The following is a 25,970-nucleotide window of genomic DNA, read 5'->3' as shown; positions in this document are numbered from 1 at the left end:
GATAAGTGATTATTTGCAAACTTGTCAAGGAATGAGCACCCTGAACTCACCAAAATATGTGAATAGCCTTCAGTTCAGTTCTAGAGCCCTCCCTTTTGAAGGTCATGGAAAAACTGAACTGAATGCAGAAGTGGCCCAGGATGGTCTGATTGACTTCTGAGTGTGTGTGTGTGTGTGTGTGTGTGTGTGTGTGTGTGTTGGGGGGGAGGGGTGCCAAGGGCAGGGCTCAGACCATCAGAAAGAAATGGAAAGGTCAAAACTTGACAATATGCCCCTTAGAAGCTGGGTCTTGCCTGTCTAGATCTTGGCTGCATTCCTACTGCCCAGAACAGTATCTGGACCCTCTTAGGCATGCAATATAAAGACAATGAATGGATGGAGGAATTAATGAATAAGTGAGAAGTTGGCCTGGGAGATATAAGACCTGGGTTTTGGTCTTTGTTCCTCTGCTGATACTCTGCATTACCTTGGCAAACTTCTCAACTGCTTTGAGTCTCAATTTTCTTGTAAAATATTGGGTTCAGTGGTCTAGTTCAGGTTATTTTTAACAAGATTTTAACAAATAACCTACTGAAGTGGTCACAGGATACACTGGCGAGATGCAACAATGGTCATGATTCTGTGTACACACGTCCCCTTGCCAACAACTGTTTTGAGCAAAGCAGTTCTACTTTCATTTTTTGCACTTCAAGATTCCATTTACACAAAAGATTTCTGCACATCCGAAAACGAAGTTTGAAAACCACTGTATTATTAGAATTCTGATATCACTTCCAGCTATAAGATTCAAAGCTTCTATGATGCTAAGGTACAGGGAGGTAAAATCTCACCAAACTTTGCAACAACTAGGACTGTTCAAACAATAGAATGCCTTGCCTTGGATAATAATGAGCCATCCCTCACTGGGAGGAGAGAGAGACAGCTACCCACCAGACAAGTTGTAGAAGAAATCACTGCATTAGTTGGGATATTTGACCCTCTCCAAGTCTCGGTGTCAGCAACTCTGCATTCTTATAAGCATTTTGAGTTAACTAGCAAGGAACATAGTTTAGTGATTAAACAGTAAAGAGCTTTGAAATCAAACGAATGTGGGTTAGAATCCTGGCCCTACCATTCATCAGCTGAGGGATCTTGGCCAAATTATTTAACCTCTGAGTCTCACTGTCCCCATCAGTAAAATGAAAATCATAATACCTGCCCCATAGAGTAAATGAGGTGACTCAAATGATGACATATGCAATGCCCTTAGCTCAATGCCTAGCACAGAAATCTGAGCTCAGTAAATGACAGCTACTAAGATGAGGATGATGATGATGATAATGTCCAGATCAAAAAACCAAATTATTCCTAAAGCAACTAGTTATTATACATGGCAATCATTCACATGTATGTGTGTGTGTGCATATATATATATATATATGCACACACACACACACACACACACACACACACACATACTTTTCACAAGGAAACTCAAAGCAGGTAATTCCAATTTACAAATGGAGAAAGCAATTAAATTATACCAACCAGTAGAGAAAACAAAAGTCTGAAAAGGATAAGAGGAACATGAGCAGACATCAAATAGGTCTGTCAGGTTTATCAAAATACAAATTCACCATTTCTTTGAGAATTAAAAAAAAAAACAAACTCTCCAAGACCTATCCTAACTATGAAATGTTTCTAAGAATCTTATTAAAAATAATCTGAAATAGGCATGAAAATGAGAAAAGACAATTCAGAAACCATTTTGTGAGAATCAAACTCTTGGTTCTTATGTTGAATATGGCCCAGTGCATACTCAGCTTGTTCACACCCAGTGCCAGGCAGTGGGTCTCCCTGCTCAGGGTCTCGGTGACTTTCTGTCTCTTTCTTCAGGATGGCAGCTAGAACTCTCTGCACCATCCCTTTCCCCGCAGCTTGCCTATCCCTGCAGTTGAAGTACTTTCCCTCCTCCTGCTCAGGAACTATCTCGTTTCTTATCAGTAGGGCTTTGTGGGGATTTTGAAACCAAATCATTGTGGGGACTTTGAAACCAAATCATTTCCCTCCAGATGCTGTTCTGATAACAAACCAGGGTTCCAGAAATAGATACCTTGTCATACTAACCACTGTTCCTGTCCTTTTGCCTAATTAGAGGGCAAATATAACAAGAATACAATTTACCAATACCTTACTGTGTTTGGGGCTCTGTATAAACAGAATCTCATACAAGCCGCCTTACAACAGTTGTATGAGGCAAGAACCACCTGTGTACAGGCAGAAATGGAGGCACCAAGAGGTCAAACAACTTGCCAGAACTTCACATGTTCAGAATGGTAGGGTCAGAAGTCATACTGAGGCCCATCAGGTACCAACTCCTATGCTTTTAATCATAGCTCTAAACTACCTCATGGGTAACCTGGTTCCTCCTAGATTGGGATTCTGCCTTCTTAAACATTTTTTTCAGTGCCTGAAGTCCTGGTCCTGTCTGTCTGTGAAAAAGGAAGTGCCAACAAATCCAAACTAAGGGATGTCTCTATCATTCCAGCCCAGAGCTCCACCTTCTTGCAAATCTTTAAACATCAATTCCTTTCAAATTAAAGCTTTAAAGAACAGATATTTATCCAGATTGGTGAGTTTGCCCCATATTTCCCCCAAAGCAGTCTTAGGCATCACATCAGCCGTGTACCACTGAACATCTGTAAAGACACTTCTCCCTTAGGAATGTCTACATTTTTTTCCCTACTATTCCCAGATTGCCAGAGAATCAGTAAAGGAAATCAGCATGGCCTTGTAATTGACAATATCACCTTCGACATATCTCTTCTCACTGGTGATCTTTCCAGAAGTTTTCCAGCTTCAGCCAAACAAAATGTCACATTGACTAGAGTAGGATTTGCTCTCTTCTGTGCTTAACTGCACTGTGGGAAGATGTCCATGATTCTGTAACTCACAGGATCATAAAAAAAGGGCTTGAGGCTATCTCATTCAACCTCCCTACCCTTCCTTCAGAAATGCTGACTCAAGGTCAGCCCATGCTTTCAGTGACTGACAGTCAATCAACACTTTTAACTGATTGGTGGTCATCCAGTTTCTCCTTCTACATTACTAGGAACTCCTTAGTAAGGCAATCAGCCCTCTGTATCTTACCTCTCTCCTCTATCCCTGCAACACGAGCTGAATTCCACTTTCCCTTAACAGCCCTTAGATATGTAAAAACAATGCTAATGACCTGAATCTTCCTTGCTCTGAACTCAGCACCCCCAGTTCCTTCTGTTTTTTATATATCATAAATTCTGCCTTGAAAATCATGGTGTTTACCCTCTTCTGAACATATTACTGTTTGTTAATTCTCAGGATAGGATAACATGAAGCTTTGAACACTTCCACAGGCCAGATACCTACACCAATGCACTAACACACACTCACATAGGGCATGGCTTTCCAGTGGGTCTCTCAGTATGCTTTGGAGGCGATTCCTTCCTGAACAGCTGCTCTGACTAAATTGGGAGAGCTGTGTCCTCGCCAAGTACACGCTGTGAGAGAACAAGCCATGGAGGCTGTCTCGTGGAAAGGGCTTATCTGCAAGGTTTCTGCTGCATTCTACCCACGGAAGTTCAGGACCTTTCCTCGCAGAAACAGCATTGATCACTGTCCATGGCGCTTTTTCTTCTTGTCTTGAGAATAAATGTGGATTAAAAGGAGCCAAATGGTGCAGGCGTTGCACCTTCTGGCATTGTTGAAAGACCTCTCCTGCTACCTCCTGGTAGTGGCACGGAGTGTCCTGGTTGTAAAGCTCAGAGGTCTAGCTTAAAGCAGGGTCTCTCAATCTCAGCACTATCTTGACATTGGGGGCCAGACCTGTGCATTGTTGTATGTTGAGCAGCATCCCTGGCCTCCACCTGCAAGACACCGGTAGCATTCCCCAGTTATGACAACCCAAAATGCCTCTAGATATTGCCAAATGTTCCCTGGTAAACAAATCACCCCTAGTTGAGAACAACTGGCTTAAACTCACACAATCTCAATATAAGAGACATGGAGGTGAATCTACACTAAAAGGATTAGCTAAATCAACTTCCTCGCTTTATTGGTGCTGCTTGGTGATCATTAAGGGATGGGAAGGCTGGCCTCCTGTTCTTTCCAGTTCATCAGCAGTCTTCAAGCCTGCTGCTTATTTGAGCTCCTAAAACACATGGATTTCTGGCCAGCCCCAACCAGACCAAACAAGACGGAATCTCTATAAGTGGAGCCCAGGTTCAGGCATTGTTCAAGAGCTCCTGGATGGTAGTCATGTGTAACTTGGGCCGAGGCCCAGGACACCATGGCACACTACCTCTGTTCTTGGCCTCAGACAAACCACTTTGGGCATTTCTGGAGTTGGAGCTTGCCCTGGGGTGGTATATGCCTCTCTTGATTGTGGGTGATGATCTCAGAGGGCTGGTACCTAGAATGCCGACACAGAGTGCACCTGCAGTGTACAAGGAGGAAAGCAAACGCACACAGAATTATGCAGCATGCTTGACATGGTTAGCATGTTTTATGTTGGGTCAAAGAAATGCCTGCAGGTCATTAAAAAGCCAGAAGACATATTTAAAATAGCAGTCCCAACTGTTTATCACAAGGCATGATGTACCCGGGAAACAGGTCTTGTATCATGTTGCTTAAATAATTATTTATAAACAGTGTAATTCATTTAATTTAATTCATTTTTGACTTTTCTTCTAGCAGAGGGAGCTCTACCTCCCTTGCTTAGGACCAGTATTAGAACACAGAGATTTCTATTTGACTCATTTCTTACTAAATACTTAATAGGAAGCTGAGAAAATAACTGGGGGGAGGGTATTTTACCAAGGTGTGAATGCTGATATATTACAATTATAATAACAATTACAGCAGTGTCTATTCATTGAGTGATTTCTGTGTCACAGGAGTTGGCTGAGCCCAGCGCATATTATCCTATTTAACCTTAATAAAAGCCCTATGAGATGGGTTCTAAAGGCACTCTCATTTTATGGATAAGAAAAGAAACCTAGAGATATTTGATCATATGCTCAAGGTCACACTGATACGAAATGGCAGACCTCAGGGCTGAAACCCAGGTCTGCCAGATTCTAGCTCCTGTGTAAATTAGTTAGTACAATTTTAGTAATCAAAGCCCTCTAAGAATGTCTTGTAAAAGTGTATCCTATTTCACTGGTTACCCATTTGCTTACTTAATAATAAAATGATATGTAAATAAAAGGGCTATGAAGATAGGACCAAGCTTGGGAGACCTACGATTCTAAACCATAGAGGCCAGACTGGGCTGTTTTAAATTCAACCTGAAAAAGTAAAACTTTATTCTGTCGAAAGTACTTTAAGCAAAAGAGTCCCCACAATCTGAATGTTGTCACAAACTGGCTCTTCCCAATGTGAATCTTATAGACTAAGTCCGCTGCACTTTTTAGACTTCCAGGGAAGATTAAAAGAAGAAAACAGATAAAAATGTTCACTTAGTATTTTAATCTTTCATAAGCCTAAAGAGAACTAGGAAGATATTTTAACAGCAAAAATATATTGGTCATCTATTGTTATACAGATACTGTGTGAAGGACTAGATAGTTCCCAAAGAAGAGCATTCCATAGTTTCTACCCCCAAAAAATTTGATCTGATATGAGTTAAATAAAGAATTCTATAGCTTAAAATAGCACAAATGTTATGAGAAATAGTGCTGTAAACAGACCACTGCCATCCAGAGAAAGTAGAAAAACACACATTTTTCAGTTGAATGTGGAAAAGGTATGCTCTGCAAACTATAGAAAGAAGAGCTTGGCATAAATCCTGCAGTGGAGTTCGTCTAAATTAATTATTTATTTGAATAGTCAATAAGCACCCAAAGATGGAACAAGAGATTACTAAGTGTAGGCCCATCTGATCTAACCTTGTTTTCTTTTTTTAAGAAAAAAGTATGAAAATGCCTTGATTTGAACTAGTTTCTAGTCTTCGACGGTTTGTAGACAAGATAAAGAAATATGAGCAAAATGGTGGAGCTGACAAATTGCCAAATGGCTCACCAACTTCTTCCAAAGAGTCAAGATGAACAAGAGAAGTGGTAATCCTAACACTGACTCTAAATGACTGGATAAGAAAAGCTTTGGAGTTAGAAAGAGTTGAGTCTGAATTCCGGCTTCTTCATTTTCTAATCAGTTGACTCTGAGCACATTACTTACCCTCTCTAACCCTGAGTTTTCTCATCTTTAAAATGACAATGATAATAATACCCCACTTCTTTGAGTTGTTGTAAAAATTAAATACAATGATACAAAGTTCTGAAAAACAGTAACTGGAGCACTCTTCTAGAACAATGCTAGGCAACATAATCATAACCATCATTATTAATAAATAAAAAGGAAGGAGGTCTCTAGTGACTGTCTAGTACTTTTTAAATTAATGCCTCAGATGACAGTAATGAAAGTACACCTATTAAATTCCAAATTTTACACCTGCCGCTATAAGTTTCTTCATCTTATATTTTTCTAATTTACACTTTGCCCTATGATTGGATTTTACACTCATTTTGATTTAGCTTCATCTTTTCAATACCAATTAATTGGTTCTTCCTTTTTAAAATCTTTAAGTCTGCCTTCTATTAGTTCTCCCTCAGAGCCACAGAAAAGTGTCTGGATTTAGTAACATGGTAAAGTTTGATTCCATTTATGGAGATATGGAAATTTGTGGTTGGGGGTGTGAGTGTAGAAGAACTAAGAATTCAATTTGAGATTCCTAAGAGACACCTATATGGAGTTGTCAAGGAAACAAACTGGATCTTCTGTCTGGAGCTCAGAGGAGAGCTAAGTCCTGGAATACTGACCAAAGAGAAAGCTGGCAGCATGAAGATGGTATTTCAAGTCACGCACGGTAAAATCACAAAAACTGGAAGTATATTTTGAAAACAGTACCAGGAACCAAGTCCCGAAGAACCCCATCAGTTAGAGGCCAGGTAGAGAAGGAAGAGCCTGTAAAGAAACTGAAAAAGAGCTGCTGGTGCGTGAGATGGAAAACTAGGTAAGTATGGTGTTTAGGAAAATTGACGTAGGAAGTATCTCAAGAAGGAAGCTGAGCCAAATCAAAGGCATCAAATAAAAATACTTTTTCACAATTGTAAACTTCTATAAGACAAAAGTTAACTAAAGTTCAAAAACAAGCAGAAGATGGGGAGATGTGTTTGCAAGTGATATAACAAAGGATTCATATTCAGAATATAATAAAGAACACCTAGGAATTAATTTTTGAAATATAACAAAATGATCACAAAAAGGGACAAACACATAAAGATGCAGTTCACTAAAGGATAAATATAATAGTCAGTGACTAATTTAAAAGACGTTCAATCTGACAAATCATTTGGGAAACGCAAATTAAATGAGAGTATTTTTTAAAATTAACAAAATAACAAAAGATTAATAATATTCGGTGTTGGTGAGGAGAAGGAGTAAAGAATGCCAACTGCCACGGTGTGCTAGGAGGTCAATTCAAAGGTAAACGTAAAATTTAATGAGCATACATGCCAATGAAGCAACTTCCCTTTTGGTAGCTGTTTGAAGGAAATGCTAGCACATGCACAAAGAAACTGTACAAAGGCATTACAAACAGTATAGTTTGCAATAGCAAAAAAATTAGAAACACCTACATGTCCACTAATGGGAAATAACTAAATAAATTTTAGCATGTATTTTTAGTAATGCAATTATGGAACAGTAAAAATAAATAAGTTAGCTCTCTATGATCTTCAGTGAAATGATCTCCAAAATGTATGGTAAAGGACAAAGAGCTGCCGGACGCGGTGGCTCATCCCTGTAATTCCAGTAATTTGGGAGGCCAAGGCAACAGGATTGCTCGAGCCCAGTTCGAGACCAGCCTAGGAAATATAGCAAGACCTCATTTTTACAAAAAAATAAAAACATTAGCTGGGCATGGTGGTACAAGCCTGTAGTCCCAGTTACTCTGGCGGCTGATGTGGGAGGATTACCTGAGAACAGGAGGTCAAGGCTGTGAGCTGTGATTGTGCCACCATACTCCAACCTGGGTGACAGAGTGAGACCCTGACTCAAAAAAAAAAAGGCAAGATACAGAAAAGTACAGATAGGGTGGTCCCATTTATATAAAACACAGTGGGAAAAAGCTATGATTTTGTGTGTTATTATAAATGTTTGTAAATACATTTAAAAGATCATCAGACTAATGTAAATTTTTTTGTCTCTGGGGATAAGGGTAGGATTAGCAGCATAAAAGCTGATAATGTTTTCCATTGTTTTGGTTTTATATTTCTTGAATTTAACTGAAATTGCTGATGTTCTGGGCTTTTTAAGAAAAATGCAAGAAACAGGGAGGTATCACTCTATAACACTCCCAGATCTTAAGCTTTATTGTAAAGCTACAGTAATCAAAACAGCCTGGGCCAGGCTCGGTGGCTCAGCCTGTAATCCCAAGCTTTGGGAGGTTGAGGTGAGTGAATTGCCTGAGCTTGTGGGTTCGAGACCCGCCTGGGCAATTTGGCGAGACCTCATCTCTACAATAAATCAAAAAATTAGTTGGGCGTGGTAGCACACGCCTGTAGTTCCAGCTACTTGGAAGGCTGAGGCAGAAGGATCGCCGGAGCCCAGCAGGTCGAGGCTCCCAGCCACTGCACTCCAGTCTCGGTGACAGAGTGAGACTCCAACTCAAAAAAAAGGAAAAAATTTTTAAGCCGCATTAAGATAAAACAACTGACGTGGAGAATAAATTTTATGATTTGTTAATTTATTCATCAAGATTTTAAGTTTCTGCTACATATCAGGCAACATACTGAGTATTTGACATGTAGCAGTGACTAAAATAGGCAGAATTCTTGTCCTTGGAAGACTTGGCCTCTGGTGGCTTCAGGTTTTAGCTGCTCCGCATGCTACCCTTACTCCTAGGAGGTTTCCTACCCCACAGAAAATACCATAGAACAACTTCCTGTAGTTTCTATGACATGAAGAAATGTAAGGAATAAAATATGGCATACACATTCAAATGCCATCTCTAAATCTCTGTCTCTATGCTTGACAATCATCCTGCAACACAGCATCAGTAAAGTCTTGGGCTGCCCTAGAAACTCCCAAACTATTTCTATGACAGTTTCTATGGGAAAAAGCCATCAACTTCTCTACTACTGGCTGAACAAATGCATTGCTCAAGTATATACTGTTTGTAACTTGTCGACAGCCTGTACTTAAGCAACCTCTAACTTAAATAGCTAAAAACAACCTGGCACCTGCACATAAGTCCTTGCACACACACTTTATGGTTGAATTCTTTCTATGGCACTCATTGAGGCATAATAATTAAGAGAGAATGTCAGCCTCTAGGAGTATCCTTTGGAAACTTGCCACCAGCTGGAATTTCAGCACCATGCCAGGCTTTAGCCACAAGTCTGTCTACATCAGTAGCAGAATTCATGCTTCTGAACAGCCTCTGAGGCACAGCGTTTATATATCAAAACAATTATTATTTTTTTTTCTTCTTTCCTTACACATGCAGATAAAGATATCCCCCAATTTTCGGCTGCCAGAACAGCTGAATACTATTACCATCCAAAAAATTAAACGCTTGCTTTAAAGAAGGAACTCTTTAGAAATTCCCATGCATTCCAGGGCAAGGAAAAAAAGTCACTGACAATCCATCTTTATTACAGGACAAATGTACTTAATTACATATGACTTTTCACAGCTGAGAACAATTCTAGCCCAGGGTGGTCAGAACATTCTCGTTGTTTGTAAAGTGGCATCATAACTAGACATTGACCATTCAACCTTAAGGTCACTGCCACCTCCATCCACCTTGATGACCTTGGAAAAATCACTAGACCTTTCCATGCTCTCTTCTATCCCATGTCCTTCCTCACACTGTTCTAACGGCCTGGAATGGCTTCCCTGATATCGCCTCCATAATGCAAATTCTTATAAAATGTGGTTCTCTGAGGCCTTCCCTGAGACTCTTAAGCCAAAGCAGTGTCCCTCCTAGTCATATTCACACTCTAGATTGCCCATGTCCCCATGATGTCATTGGTCATATGGCACTCCTTCTGCATATTCATTATTCCACCACTTTAGTTTATCATGTTATTTATGGCCATCTTGGGTTATCAGGCAGTATGCTATTACAACTGGTTCTACTAATATTCAATTATTATTACTGTGATGAGTATTTACTATGTGTCACGTCTCATATGAATATATATGCCTAATTGTCACAAAAACCCTATGAGATGAGGATGACCAGGATTATCATTTTTTAAAAAGTAGGTAGGAAAGTAAACCAAGAAAGATCATACAGACGGCGAATAGGTGCACTGTTAGTACTTTAAATTAATATAGACTGTTAACGTTTTTAACCACTACTAACATATTACCTCTAAATAATAATGAACAACATTTATTAAATGCTTACTAGGTATTGGCTCTGTACTGTGTGCTCTATATACAGTTATTAATTTGATCCTCACAAAAACTCTATAATGTAGATATAGTGACTATGATCTTAAGTTTTTTTAAAAAGTAGAATTAAGGTTAGAAAAGGTTAGATGATCTTTCCAAGGCCACAGAACTATGTAGACTAGATTTGATGCAGGCCAGTCTCCTTCCAGAGCCTGAGTCCCCGCCCACTACTCTATTCCATGACTAGATGGTAGAATCCACTTTAATCTTTGCAAACTCTGCACAGGTTTTCGGGAATAACCCCACTGGAAACAGAAGACTGGCACATCACCCCTTCTGATGAATACCAATCAACCAAACTGATCGACTCCTTGTTACACTCACCTTAGTACGTGTGTGGATCCATTGATGGTCGTGGTTGAACAGGGGACTGTCTGGCCCAGAATGGAAGGTCTTCGGTAGCGCTCATCATCACAGCAGAGGATGATGAGAAAGGCACGTCTAAAAGACTTGTTCAAGAAGGCGTAGAGAAAGGGGTTCAACCCGGAATTAATATAGCCGAGCCAGAGGAAAGCGGTCCACACTTGCCCAGGGACAGTGTAGTCTATGAAAGGATCCACAATGTTGGTGACAAAAAATGGAGCCCAGCAGAGGCAAAAGCAGCCCATGATGATGCACAGCGTCTTGGCTGCTTTGGTCTCTGTCCTCATGCGGTGAGTGCTGTGCTGGTCCGCTGGCTGGGGTCTTCCCTCAGAGGGGGCTCCAGCCCGTTGTAGCATCTGGATCTGGTGGGCATGCTCCTTGGCTGTGACATAGATGCGATAATAGGCCAGCACCATGAGAAGAAATGGGATGTAGAAGGCCACCACAGAGCAGGTGATGGCGTAGGGCTTGTTGACCATGAAGATACAGTAAGTGGCGTTAGAGTTCTGGTTGAACTTCCTTTTTTCTATCTGAGAGTTGGAGAAAGAGAGGAAATGAGAGAAGGGAGGACAAAGGGAAGAAAAAAGCAAAACAGAAGAAACAGTAGACAAGTAGGGAAAAGCATAATTCAAAAAGTGAAATAGAAAAGGGGAGATTAGAAGATGGAAAGGAGAGAGAAATGGGAAAGAAAGAGAAGGAAGAATAAAAGAGTAAAGGGAAAAGGAAAGAAAGAAGAAGGTTTATCAGCAAAGTTTTGGCTTTGTTATAAGCCTAGCACACAGAATTTTGATGGCAGAAAAGGAACGTGATCACAACCCAGGGCTAGAGAGCTTGTCTACACAAGAGGAACTGAGGGTCCCGGGAAAGAAGAGAAGTAAAATGGGGACAGAATCATTCTTCATTCCATCTGCCCATCCAGTTGTGGAGTTCTGCCTCTGTTCTCCCTTCCCTGTCTGTTTGCACATAACATACCAGGGTCTCTTAGCAGCGTGCCTGGAACCATTCTCAAGCTGGCTCTTCGGGGAATGCCATGGGACACTTGCCTTGACTCAATTCTCTGCTTCCTGATTGCCCGATAAAAGTTTGTCTCATTTAGACAACAGTGTTCAAAGGACTGATGTAGAGTAAAGGCTATGAGGGTAGATATTTTAAAGTCATGGGAGAAAAGCATACATAGACTGGGTAGGGAAAGTTCATTAGGGACCTTGGAACCCAACCAGAGTTAGAACTCAGGCAATGCTCACTGCCTCAACTTAACTCCCATTCTCTCCTGAATCTGCTCCATTTAGGTTTAGCATTGCAGTTGCTCTGGTCAAGGACATCAGTGACCTCCACGCTACCAGGTCCAGTCCTCCCTTTACATGAGCCATCTACCCCTTTGACACACATGAACCCTCCTTCTTTCCCCTGTTTTGGATATTTTATTGAACTAAAATATACATAAAGTACATAAACATTAAATGCATAAAAAGATGGATGAGTTATTACACGATAAATATACCTGTGTAATCAGTATTCAATTCAAATTATAGAATATTAATGGCAACTCTGGAGGCTCCTGAGTGCCTTCTCCCGGCCACTACTATGCCTAAAGGCACCCACTAATTTTTATTACCATAGATTAATTTTGTTTTCCAATTTAGTATCAAAACAATAATAAAATATGTACTATTTGTATCTCTAATTTAACATTGAATCACTTATATTAGTTCAATAACTAATTCTTCATTGTAGTATAATCTTGCATTGTAGGAATAAACCACAATTATCATCCATTCCAATAATGACAGAAACTTGAGTCATTTTCAGGTTTTGACACTGTGTATGTGCATGTGTGTGTGTGAGTGTGTGAGCGTGTGTGTGTGTGTGTGTGTGTGTGTGTGTGTGTGTGTGTGTGTCACCCAGGCTGGAGTGTAGTGGCATGATCACCACTCACTGTAATCTTGACCTCCTGAGCTCAGGCAATCCTTCGACCTCAGCCTCCCGAGTAGCTGGGACTACTGGTGCAGGCCACCATGCCCAGCTAATTTTTTTTTATTATTTATTTTTTGTAGAATTGAGGTCTTGCTATGTTGCCTAGGCTGGTCTTGAATTTCTGGGCTCAAGCAATCCTTTCGACGTGGCCTCCCAAAGTGCTGAGATCACAGGCATGAGCCACCATGCCCAGCCCAGATTTTGGCTATTTTGAATAAACTGCTATAAATATTCTTGTACAAGTTTGTGTGTGTATGCATATATTTTCATTTTTCTTTGACTGAATAGGGAAAACACATATTCAGCCGTGATAGATACAGTCAATAGTTCCCAAAGGAACCATAACAATTTACATTCCCACCTCCAGAATAGGAGGGCCCATTATTCCACATCTTCACCAACACTTGGCATTTACTGGCAGTATATAGTGGTGTCTTATTGTGGGTTTGTTGTTAACAGTGGTAAAGCTTTTGATTATGTCAGTACAATACTCCGTGTGTTCTTGACACTCCTTCCAGTGGTTTAGAGTAGGATTTGTCTTATGCTTTGTGACTAAAAAGTGTCCTGGGCATCCACACTCACATAATTACAGTGCACTGACATCACTCCTTTCCACAAGCACGTGAAACTGAGTTTCTGCTTGTTTCCTAATTAGCACTCTGCTTCCTTCAATGGGACAATGGCATTGCCTTCAGAATGATGAAATACTGCTTAGTTCTTGTCAGTTCCCATTCTTCTTGCTGCTGTACCCTCAATTCCAATCCGAGGAAGTCATCTCCAACTCTCACTGTGCCTTCTCTGCATCTCTGCCACATGTCTATCCTGCCCTGCCTATCTGACTGGAATTTTGAATCAAGTCAAATAAACTCAAATGAGATCTAGGTTCACTATGACCCTTCAGATTCTTATTGTGGTTTTGCTGTGCATTTCCTGATACCTTATACTGTTCATCACCATTTTGCCATTTGGATATTTTCTCTTGTGATTATTCAGATATTTTTCCATCTTAAAAACTGAGCTGTGACTCTCTTTCTTATTGATTTTTAGTAATTCTTTCATATTTTGGATATATATTTTGTCAATATGCATTGCAAATATCTCCTATCATTTTGTGGCATGCCTTTTCGCTCTAGCATCTTGTGATAGAAAGAAGTTCTTATACTTTTGGTTAATACTTTTTGTGTCCTGTTTATGAAATCTTTGTTTACCCTTAAATATAAAGTTATTACCACTTCTAAACTTTTAAAGACATTCTCCTATATAATTGGTTACCATATCCTTATTGTGTTAGTTTTTACATTTAATTATTCTACCCATCTGAAATTATTTTTTCTGTATGGTATGATATAGGAGATAAGATTAAATTTTTACCTTATGAATATTTAATGGACCCAGCAGTAGGTATTGAAAACACCACCCTTTCCCAATTATACTGCAATATAAGCTTGTCATAAATCAGGGGACTATATATGCATGACTCTGTATTTGGATTTTTCTATTTTGTTCTCTTGAGTTGTCTGCCTATACATATACTGTTTAACTTCTGTAGCTTTACAAATCTTGGCTATCTGATAGTAAAAGTCTTTGAACTGTGGTTCATCTTCTTGATGACTATTAAATATTTTTATATCTCAGTATTTCCAAATACAATTTAAATGTTTAACAATTTTCATAACAATCTTCTAGGATTGAGAAAAACTGACATCTTGATATTGTTAGGTCTTCCAACTCATAAAACTGGCAATTTCCTTTTAATGTCTTTTAGAATTTATTTCAGTAATATTTTGTAATTTTCTGTATGTCTTACACATCTTTTGTTAGATTTATTCTAAGTTTTTTATGTCTTTGTTCAATTGTAAATGGTACCATGTTAAAATTATTATTCTTAATTTTTTTTTACTGATATATAGAACTCAGTGAAGTGTTTTTTGGGTTTTTTTGGACATTGACTATGTATCTAGCAACCCTGCCAAATTAGTTATTAACTAATATTTCATCTCTATATTCATTTGAATTTTCTCTATGAAACACTTATAAGATGTACAAATAATGACAGTTATATCTTTTCCCTTTCCAATCTTAATTCCAGTTTTTCTTGTTTTATTTAACTTGATAGGGTCACCAGTCTAATTTAGAATAAAAGTGATAATGGTTGACACCTTGTTTCATTTTCAATCTTAGGAGGTGAGCCTTTACTATTTTACTACTAAGTGTGATGCTTATTATAAGGTTTATGTCATTGCCCTCTACTTGATTGAAGAGGTTCCCATCTATTCTTAGTTACATGAGATTAAAACAAAATCATGAATGAATACTGAATTTGTCAATATGGTTTTGGCAATAATGAAATGATCATGTGAATTTCCTCTTCTTTCCCTTATTGATGTAGTGAATTACATTGGTTGCATTACATTCCTGGAATAAATATCACTTGTACTGGATACTGTAACCCACCAGTTTTGTTTTTTGTTTTTTTTAAGGAGTGAAAGGACTTTTTCACCAACTATGAACACTACCTGCTGACAATTCTAAGTCATCAGCTTTCTCCAGGTATATCTCTTTTTTTTTTTTTGAGTCAGAGTTTCACTCTGTCACCCAGGCTAGAGTGCAGTGGTAAGCTCATAGCTACTGCAGCCTCAGCCTCTGGGCTCAGGTGATCCTTTCACGTCAGCCTTCCAAGTAGCTGACACTACAGGCAGATGCCACTACACCTGGCTAATTTTTTGATTTATGGTAGAGATGAGCTCTCACCTTGGCCTCCCAAAGTGCTGGGATTACAGGTGTGAGCCACAACACCCAGCCAGGAATAGCTCTTGACTGAGGACAGCTGCCTTTCCCTATGTCATTTCTCCTCCTTGGGGTCAGTCTGCGCCCAATGTGAATATATACATTAATAAAGATATGGAAAATAGACACATATGTGATATATCACAAACATGTTATTTTATTAGTTGTGCACACATTTTGTATCTTGTATAAAATATGATAAGATTATCATATATCATTCTCTTGAATTGATATTCTTATCAATATGAAATATTTCTATCTCAATATAAATTGTATTCTATCACTTATAACAGTAGAACGATATCAGGTTTTTTTGTATTAGTACTTGCATCGTGCCTCTCTTATCCATTATTTTATTTTCAATTTTTCTATTGCTTTATGTTTAATGAGTCTCTTAAAAGCAGCATGTATTTGTATCAATTAAGTCTGATAATCTTTGTCTTTTAGTATCTCTTCTTTGAAGAATTTAATAATTTAATACATTGTCACAGTTTGATTTATTTTTAAGTTTACCACCTTACTATTTTCTATTAATCTCATTTTTTTGCTCCTTGTTTCCTTATTGTTTATTTTTAGAATAATACCATTTTTATATTATCACATTATTTCCCACCTATTAGCTTATTGATGATACATTCCTTTATTACCTTTATTTTAAACACTATACCTCACTACAGACTACTTAATACATTTACCATTCCCTTGACAATGCAAAGATCCAAAACAGCCTATCTCCATTTACTTAGCTCACTCCTGCCTTTTATACCTTTGTTTTTATGTGTTTTAATTCTGTAGATATTTCAAAGCCCACAAGACATTAATATTGTTGTGTGGATAGTCAATGTTCCTTTATATTACTCACATATTTACCATTACCAGGCCTTTGCACTCTTTCCTGCTGGTACCTCCATCTAGGATTATTTTCTTTTTGACTAAAAAGGCCTCATTAGGATAACATTTAGTATAAACCTGCTGCGGAAAAATGCTCTCAATGTTTATTTGCCTGAAAATGTCTTTACTTAATATTCATTCCTGAAGAATATTTTCATTGTTATAGAATTTTACATTATAAATTTTAAAGACGTCTACTCACTTCTCTCATTTTATTACATGGTCAGCTGTAAGTCTTATTTTTCTCTTTAAATTTAACTTATCGTTTTTCTCTAATTACTTTTGAGATTAATCTCTCCATTTTTGACTTTCAGCAGCTTTCTTAGGTGAATTTTCTGGATGTAGTTTTCTTTTTTATTTAATCTTCTGGGGCTTAATATAGTTTCTTGAATCTCTGACTGTTGGTTTTCTTCTGATTTGAAAAATTCTTAGGCATTATTTCCTCATCTGTTACATCTGCCCCATTCTCTCTTCCTTTTCTTTCTACAATAGCAATTATATGAATGTTAGAATTTTTGTGTATGATACCTATCAATATCTCTATATCTATTTATATCTACAATTATCTGTAATTTTTATCCATTTATTTCTATATACTTAAATCTGGATATTTTCTATACATCTAAGCTCCAGTTTGCTATAGGGTTTCTCAGATGCATCTAGTCTATTAAATTAATCATTATATTTATTTCTTTTAGTGTATTTATTAGTTTTAGGATTTTCACTCAACTCTTTTTTGGTAGATTCTAGTTCTCTAGTGAAATTCTCCATGTTTTCCATTTTCTTTTTAACTGTATTAGCCTTTGTCATTTGAAAGTCCTCATCTGATAATTCCATTATTTAGATTGCCTATGAAACTGTTTCTGTTGCCTTTTTATGCTCTTGGTTTTTTGACTATTTGGTCCTGTTTGTTAGAAGGCTCGGTAACTTTTGATTAAATGACAGACATTATGAGTAAAAAATTATAGATGGTGTGGATGGTAGTAGCCTCCTCCAGAGAGAATTTAATTTTCTTCTGGAGGGCAGATAGAATCTAAAAAGAACACCTCAATCATGTTTAGGTTGTGTTGAATGCATTTTGAGAGCTAGTCTTTTTCCAGTTTTCCCCTTTTCCTATGAGGTAACCTCTCAGGTATCTCAGAGCACCAGCGGTGCCTACTGGCCCTCTGCCCTAGCAAACTTTTAGATCCATTTAATCCATGTCTCCTCAGCATTTCAAGATGAGAAAGTCTCTGCCTAGTCTTTTGTTTACTAGCAGTGCTTTCAGTTCAACTTTTTGTTTTTGCTTTTTGTGTCTAGTTCTATGCATCCTTGGTTTAGGAGCGAGACAATGCTTCAAGAAAATATTATATGCCAAATTTTAAATTCATATCTCTAAAGTTTACTCTTCTCTGGAATTTAGTCATTCCAGTCTCAGGCACATTGGCACCCTCAAGCTCCAAACTTTCTTCTCCCAGTTCAGTGAGACAAAAACAAGTCCAAGACTCTTGCTTTCCATTAAGCCTCTATTTCTCTATCAGTGAGTCAGTAAAGGCCCCAAAAGAAACCAATAGAGGTCTTCTTTCATTGATGAGATCACAGCTACTCAAGTTTTAGTTGCCTTGCTTATTTTTCAATGCCTTCAGTTTTATATAATTTTCATATTTTTATTTTATTAAGCTTTAATAGTCATGGCTAAAATAGTTCCCACCATATCCAGAAATATAATTCTTCCTCTTTCCTTATAATGTGTTCTTAACTTGGTTTCCAAGACAATTTTCTCTCTTTGTTTTCTTTCTCATTGGCTGTTCCTTCCAGTGGCCCATTATGAGTTCCTCCTTCCTTAGACTTCTCTTCTCTATCTACCTGAATTCCTCAAGTGATCTCATCTAGTACTATGGATCAAATAGCATCTAATCTTGGAGAATACCTTACTTTTTATTTCCAGTCTGGACCTCCCATGAACTTCAGAATTTGATATCAAGCTGCTTATTTGACATCCCCACTTGCATATCTAATAGGTACCTAAAATATGTTTTCCAAACCAAGCATTTGACTGTCCCCATCCTAAAAAAGCCTATCCTACCTATGGTATTTCTCCTCTGGATTGATGGTCACTCACTCCAATTTTCTAGTTACCCTGATCAAAATCTTGGGTCACACTTGACTTTGTTTTTCCTTTCACATTCCTCTTCTGCTTTTTCGGTAAATCCTGTTGGTTATATCTCTGAAATATATCCAAATTCTAAATCACAATCTCCATTCCTGCCACTGAGGTTGGAGCACCATTGTCTCTTATCTGTCAGGTTACTTCAACAGATTCCCTTACTATCTGCTTTTTAACAGAAAAGTCAGAAAGTTTATTTTAAAAAATAATTCAAGTCATGCCACCCATCTGTTTGGTATCTTGCAATGATGCCCATTTCACTCACAGTAAAAGCCAACATCCTTAAAATAATGTACAAAGCTCTATTTATCTTTTCTATTTTTTTAACCCCCTCTCCTATTTTTTCTCCTCATTTACTCTGCAACAGCAACACTCGTCTTTTTGATATGTTAGGCACATCCTGTCTCAAGGCCTTTGCACTAGCTATTTCTCCTGCCTGGTATATTTTTCATCAAGATATCCACAAGTCCAGCTCTTTCACCTCCTTAAAGCCTTTACTCAAATGTCACATTCTCAATAAAGCCTAGTCTAACACCCATTTAATATTACAATTTGCTATCTTGTTCTTCCTTTTTTTCACAGAATTCATAATCTCCCAACATCTGATATGTCTGTGTACTTTTATCTCGTCTACTTATTTTCATCTCATCACTTGTCTGCTTCTCCCTGATAGAATACAAACTTTACAAGGTTGTGGATCATTGCCTGTTCTGTTCAATAACATATCCCAAACACCTGCAGAAGTTTCTAGAACATACTTGGGGCTCAATCAATAATTGGAGAGTGAAGGAATACATAAAATCTGACAACTTCTCACCACCCCAAATTGCTATCATCCTAGTCTGAGTTATCATCTTTACTTGCCAGGACTACTCCAATTGCTTGCCAAATACCATTATTTCCTGCTACTCTGGCCATTTTCTACAGAGCAATCAGGGCTCATAAATGTCACTGTGTTTAAAACACAGAGCACATAATGTCACTCCTCTGCCCCAAACCCTTCAGAGCATCTATCACTCAGAGTAAAAGTCATAATTAGCCCAGGTTACCTCTCTAACCTTGGCTTCTCTGTTCCTCTTAGTATTTTTCTCCTTGCTCATTGTCCTCTGTAGGTTTCCAGGTCATTCCCTAAACTCAGCAATCATGCTCCTGCCTCAGGGCCTTTATGTTTATTGTGATTTTGTCTTGAAATACTTCTTTTTTTTTTAGAGTCAGGGTCTTGCTCTGTCATCCAAGTTGGAGTGCAGTGGTGCAATCATAGCTCACTACAGCTTCCAAATCCTGGGCTCAAATGATCCTCCTGCCTCAGCCTCCCAAAGTGCTAAGATTACAGGCATGAGTCAACATGCCCGGCTACTTGTTTGTTAATGCTTACATGACCTGCTCCCCCATTCCTGCAGGACTGCTTCAGCAATATTTTGTTACAGAAGATGAATTTCCCATGGAAAATAATAACATCTTCTCAGCACTCACTATCTTTTTACTTATTTTTAAATAAAATTTAACACCCAAAATATATTTTACTTTCCCCTTACTAGATTTTAAATGCCATATGAACTGAAGTGTTTTTCACCATTAATTTCTCAGTTGCCTATAGAACATGGTGAGCATTTAACTAATATTTCTTGAATGAATAAATGAACAGTACAGTTATTATGAACTTAGACTTTGATGTCATAAGATTTCCTTTATAAAATTAATATTAAACATGGTAATATTGCATTCATTGTGATATTAAAACGTGTGAATGATATAGTATATTGTCTATAAATATTTAATAAATAGTAGTGATGTTGAAAAAGAAAAATGACATTATTAAGCATAGTTGGGTTTAGGAACATAGTTGAGAAAGTGCGTAAGTTATTATATGAACACTTAACTTTGAATTTTTAAGTGGTTTCTTTCCTTTGTGTTAATTAATCTTCAGTGGGTTGGTGTGGCTACCAGTCTGTAAAATCTTGGGATGGAGCAGAGCTTGTCTAGCAAGCTTAGCTTTAAAAACACAGGCAATTACACTGAGCAAAGGAGGAAGGCCCTGGAGTAGGTTCCTGCCCTGGGCATCAACATTTGCATTTCTGTGCAGGTTTACATGTTTGGGCATAACTTTGGTCCTCATTATTCATAAATTCCATATTTGTAAATTAACCTAAAGTTTATTTATAACTCGCAAAGCCCCCAAATTAACATTTGTGGTGCTTTCATGATGAATTGCATATTTGTTCTTGCACAGAGAGCAAAAAATATGAGTTGCCTAATGGGGTGTTCCCAGTTAAGGCCAAACAAGGCAATGTTCTACCTTTTCATTTCACTTCAGCAAGTAAGCGTCCCTTTTGCTATTTGCTGCCATTTACTTTACATTTTGTGCTTCTTGCTGACAATTTCACAGTTTAAAATGGACCCCAACTGTAGTGCTTTAGCATTTTAATGCTGGCTAGTGTTCCTAATTACAGGAAGGCTGCAATATGCCTCGCAGAGAAAATACATGTTTTAGAGAAGCTTCATTCAGGCATGAGTTGTAGTGCACTGGCCATGAGTTCAACGTTAATGAATCAACAAAATACATCAAACAGGTGTCTTTACACAGAAACACATAAAACAAGGTCATGTATTGATTGGTTGATGAAAATGCTGTGACCAGAAACTCACAGGAACCTAACCTTGTATCTCCCCTAGGAGCAAAAATTTAGTATTTGCTAATTCAGTGTTTCTAGTAACTTTATAGAACTTAGTTGCCACAAATAACAAGAATAAACTGACATTTGTTTTTATGAATATGTGGCTTGTGTTAACTTCTCTCTGGACAAGTTCAGTGTGCAAATGAGTGGACAGGTGTGAACATTAGACATGGTTGTAGAAAGCAGTTGCCCCATCCTGGGTCAAGTGAAATAAACAGGAGATGCTTCTAGCTCATGCTCAATGAACAAAAGCTTTTTAGGTTATTTCCACTAGAAATCCTACATTAGGAGGAAAAAGTGCTGAGCCGTCACTAGAAGTTTCCAATATACAAAAGTGTATGCTTTCAAAGATCTTCTCCATTAGGGAGTGCGTTTTGCATAAAAATTAAGAGCATAGACTCTGGAGACCAGTAACCTGGGCTCAGATATCGTCACCATCATTCCCTACCAATGACTTCAGCTAATAACTTAACCTCTCCAATCCTCACTTTTCTGAACTATAAACTGAAGACAATAATTGGATCTATCTTATAGTGCTATTGTGAGGCCTGAGTGAGGTTCGCAGGAATAATGATTAACATGGCACTTGTTCCACAGTAAGTGTTCAAAATTTGTTGACCATTATTATAACTATTTCTGGAATACTAATAATTGTTGTAAACTTGAATTTTGTTTTCTCTAAGAATGATAAAACTGACTGAAAGAAGTGGGGTAGGACTCAAGAAAACGTCCATACAGCCTCCCTTCTACTTCTCCTGCTCCAGCATTTCTTTCCAAAGCCCAAGAAACTCTTTTATGACATACCACATGAAAATCTTGGCCTAGACTTGGTATGGATGGCCTTTCCTTGACAAAGAAAAAAAAGCAGCACTAAAAGCTAGGAATGTGCCGGGCTCTGTGGCTCAGCCCGTAATCCCGTGCCTTTGGGAGGCTGAGGTGAGTGGATTGCCTGAGCCGGCGGGTTCGAGACCCGCCTGGGCAGCGAGATCTCATCTCTACAATAAATCCAAAAATATCAGCCGGGCGTGGTAGCGCATGCCTGTAATTCTGGCTACTCAGAAGGCTGAGGCGGAAGGATTGCCGGAGCCCAGCAAGTTGAGGCTGCAGTGGCCGGGAGCAGCCACTGCACCCCAGTCTGGGCGACAGAGTGAGACTCCAACTCAAAAAAAAAAAAACTAGGAATGGGGTGGAGAGAGGCAGGGGCAGCCCACTCTTCACCCACTGGTCCTGTGGGATTGGTGCTTGCTCTTAATTGCTCTTCACTATTCCCCTTCCCACATCTCAAGGGATCCTGGGACCACATTTAAAGTGACTGCCTGACTACCTCCTTAGGAAATATTTATCTCTGCTAATGAATCCAGACAACAAATTTTGATCTCCATTATAAGTTTAGTATGGCAGGGCTGGAGGACACTAAAGATTATCTAGATGGGGTGAGATGATTAATTTTGTGTGTCAACTTGACTGGGCCATGGTGTACCCACACTTTTGGTCAAACATTATTCTGGGATTGTCTGTGAGGATATTTTTGGATAAAGTCAACACCTGAATAAGTAAACTGTACAAAGAAGATTACCCGTGTGAGTGGACCTCATTCAATCCATTGATGATCTCAATAGAACAAAAAGGCTGAGTATGAGGAAACTCTTGCAGCTTTATTGCCTTTAAGCTGAGATACTAGTTTTTGCTTGCCTTTGGACTTGAACTAAAACACTGGCTCTTCCTGGGATTCCAGCTCACTTACGTTTAGATGGGAATGACACCATCAGCTCTCTTGGAGCTCAAGTTTTCTGATTGGAGATCTTAGGACTGGTCAACCTCCAGTCTTGGTACTGGTCAACCTCCATGATCATATGAGCTAATTCAATATATATGCCTGCATGCAACCACCCTCACCAACCCTCGCCCCCCACCCTATTGGTTCTGTTTCTTTGGAGAAGCAATACACAGGGTGGGCAAATGCTTAGCATATGCACCACATGCCTTCTTACACCCTTGGCAGGGATTCTTCTCCACTGAGGATCAATGGATCTTCTCATCACAGTCATTCAGAAAGTGGACAGTGGCAGAGCTGGACTCAGGGCTTAATTCTTCCAACTTCTGGCAGAGGGCTCTGTTCATTCCCCAGCAACCTCCAGCCACGTGACATGTTTCCTCTGGGTCCCTGTAGAACTCTCAGAATGAAATGGGATGAAGGTCTCTGGGGACATATGACATATCTCAGACCCTGGAATCTCAGCTTTGAATACCTGCTCTGTTATTTACAAGCTGTGTAACATTGGGCGTGTTACTTAACCTTGTGAGCCTGAGTTTTCTCATCTGTGAAATGGGGAAATAATTTATGCTTTTCCCAATGTAAAGTATTTAGTGTATTGCCTGGCATACAACTATGATAAAGAAAAAATTACCCATGGCACTGTTAAAGTGGTAAAGCAGACTTTATTCAGGACTACAAAGATAGGTTTGGGGACTACTGTGATGGGGCTTTGCAATAAGGGAGAGAGACTGTGCTCAACTCTGTATATAACAAGGAAAAGTGAAAATTTATAGCCAAACAGAATGGTAGGTGGGGGTCAATGGATGGAAACATCAGGAGTGAGGGGGATTCTAGCTAAACCTACCTAGCAGAACTCTTGTTTAAGACAGGTCAGGGTGACCAGACATCACCTAGGGAGATGGCGGAGGATGAGAAACCCAATCAAATGTCAAAGGTGGGGAGTTTTGGTTAAACTAACTTAGGAAGATTCTTGTTAAAGTTGGGTGATGCAGAGACGGACATGGAAGCCCCAAAACTGAGGTCTAGTTGGGAAGAGGATTTGAAGGAGTCTGAGTACAGCTGGGTCAAGGAGAAGCTCTCTGTCAGCAAGCATTCAGAAATGTAGCCTTTTTTAAAAAAAAAACTGCCACTCAGAACACTATCAGACTCTGTCTTAGAATATCCGCCCAATCTAGTACTATTTGTTCATCTAGAATCCCAAGAGAAACTGATCAGACAGTAAACTGTGGGGTCTGTGAGGATACTCACCAGATCAATTATGCCAATGTTATTCCAGCCTTGCATTATAGGGAGGAAAGAGATAAAGGTGGGGATGACCCAGCAGCCTCCCAGCATTAATGCGATGCGCAGAGGGGTCATCTTGTTCCTGTAGACCAGAGGCTGGCAGCAGATGGCATAATACCTGGGGAGAGAACAGAAAGCAGGGTGCGGAGGAGTGGGGGGAGACAGAAAATGGGGAGGGAGATGGGGCAGGAGAGAGAGAAAAGGAAATATTGAAGAGAGGAGGAAGAGGGGAAACAGAGAATAAAGATATGGAAGGAAGACAGGAAAGAAGAAAGGAGAAAGGGGACAGAGCAAGTAGGAGAGGAAAGGAGAGAGAAGAGAGAAAAGAACAGAGGAAATAAAAATACAATTATGCAAGAAATGTGGCACATTGGCCTATGCATTTCTGTGATTATAAATGTATACTTTAGATCACATCTGAAAGTCATGGCCTAGAGTCAGCCCAAAGCCCTCTCGGTCTCCCAGTGGGTCTGAGGGACTTCATGCACCCAAGGGTCTTCTTTGTCCCAAGCAGAGTTCCTATGCTGCTCTGACACTTGCACATTTAGTCACTTCTGTCCAGCCCCTCTGGGCCTCAGTATGCAGGCCCCCGCAGCCTATGTGATTGCAGCTGGAATAGACCCAGGCATGGCCTTCCAACTGAGCTCTGACCACTGCATCTCAGATTGGTCTCCTTCCTCCGGATCACCTGCCTATTCTGAGATGAGCTCTAAGTCAGTGTTTTGTAAATTGTGGACCAGGGATTCCACCCCTGTCCCCTGCATCAGACTCACCTGAGGAAGCCTTTTTAAGGAGCAGATCCTAAGGACCTTCTGAACCACAGTGCATTTTGACAAGTGGGAGTCATTACTGCTGTTTGTTGAGCCCCCCCAGTTCCCCTTGCTGAGCACATACACATCCCAGACTGCTGTGGCTGGGTGGGAAGACCATGTATCTGGTCCCGACCAGTGAGTCACGAACAGAAATGACAAGCATCACTTTTGGGTGAGTCCACTTTACTGTGTCTCTGATGCCAAGAATGTGGAGTTGTGAATATTTTCTGCTCCATCATTTCCCACCTGCTGACTGAGACTACCCCATGCCCATTTATCAGGGTCTGATCTCCAGCATGGGACTCCCTGCTCACCCATTTTTGAGACCATGTTCTGCTTATGCTCCTAACTTTCTTTCTGCCTCCAGACAACAATTTGCAAACTGCCCCCAATCAAGGGTCTGGCGTCTGACTCCCAGACTCCTGCTGCATGTAATTCCAACCTTGGAGATCACCCCATCCACGCCCTGGCATGACATGGAACTGGACAACAGTAGGTCTATCAGTGATTTCTCTTTGCAAGAGTCAAAAAATAACACACAAAGAGCCTGGAGGCTACACCTATTCTTTAAGATTTTATACCTTTAGTGATGAGCCACCCCCGACACCCCTCGTTTATGCAGTTCACTTTGTTAATTTTCCCCACCTCTTCTTTTCTTAATTCAAAGCATAACTAATATAACAATGGCTATGTTCTTTGAAGAGGTGGTGGTAGGGTGGGTTGAGAGGGATGGTGGGATGAGGCGAGCCTGGTGTTGGAGCATGAGGGGTAAGAACCTCAAG

The 25,970-nt window shown here is 39.4% G+C and overlaps 1 protein-coding gene across 5 annotated transcripts in view; it reads right to left on the bottom strand.

The window, feature by feature from the left end:
- HTR4 (5-hydroxytryptamine receptor 4) overlaps positions 1–25,970 on the bottom strand; it is a 172,863-nt gene that overhangs the window by 52,534 nt on the left and 94,359 nt on the right. For all 5 annotated transcript variants that reach the window (XM_008061903.1, XM_008061902.1, XM_008061904.1 and 2 more), the window contains exons 4-5: positions 24,341–24,494; positions 10,804–11,372 (exon numbers count right to left, since the gene is read on the bottom strand). In XM_008061903.1, the coding sequence (XP_008060094.1) occupies positions 10,804–11,372; positions 24,341–24,494 (723 nt within the window). The remainder of the gene's footprint in view (positions 1–10,803; positions 11,373–24,340; positions 24,495–25,970) is intronic.

This window comes from Carlito syrichta, unplaced genomic scaffold, assembly GCF_000164805.1.
Source record: "Carlito syrichta isolate Samal-C Ts95f unplaced genomic scaffold, Tarsius_syrichta-2.0.1 Scaffold305639, whole genome shotgun sequence".
NCBI classification, from domain to species: domain Eukaryota; kingdom Metazoa; phylum Chordata; class Mammalia; order Primates; family Tarsiidae; genus Carlito; species Carlito syrichta.
The sequence above is the reverse complement of the archived record's forward strand: the minus strand, read 5'-3'. Positions and strand labels throughout refer to the sequence as shown.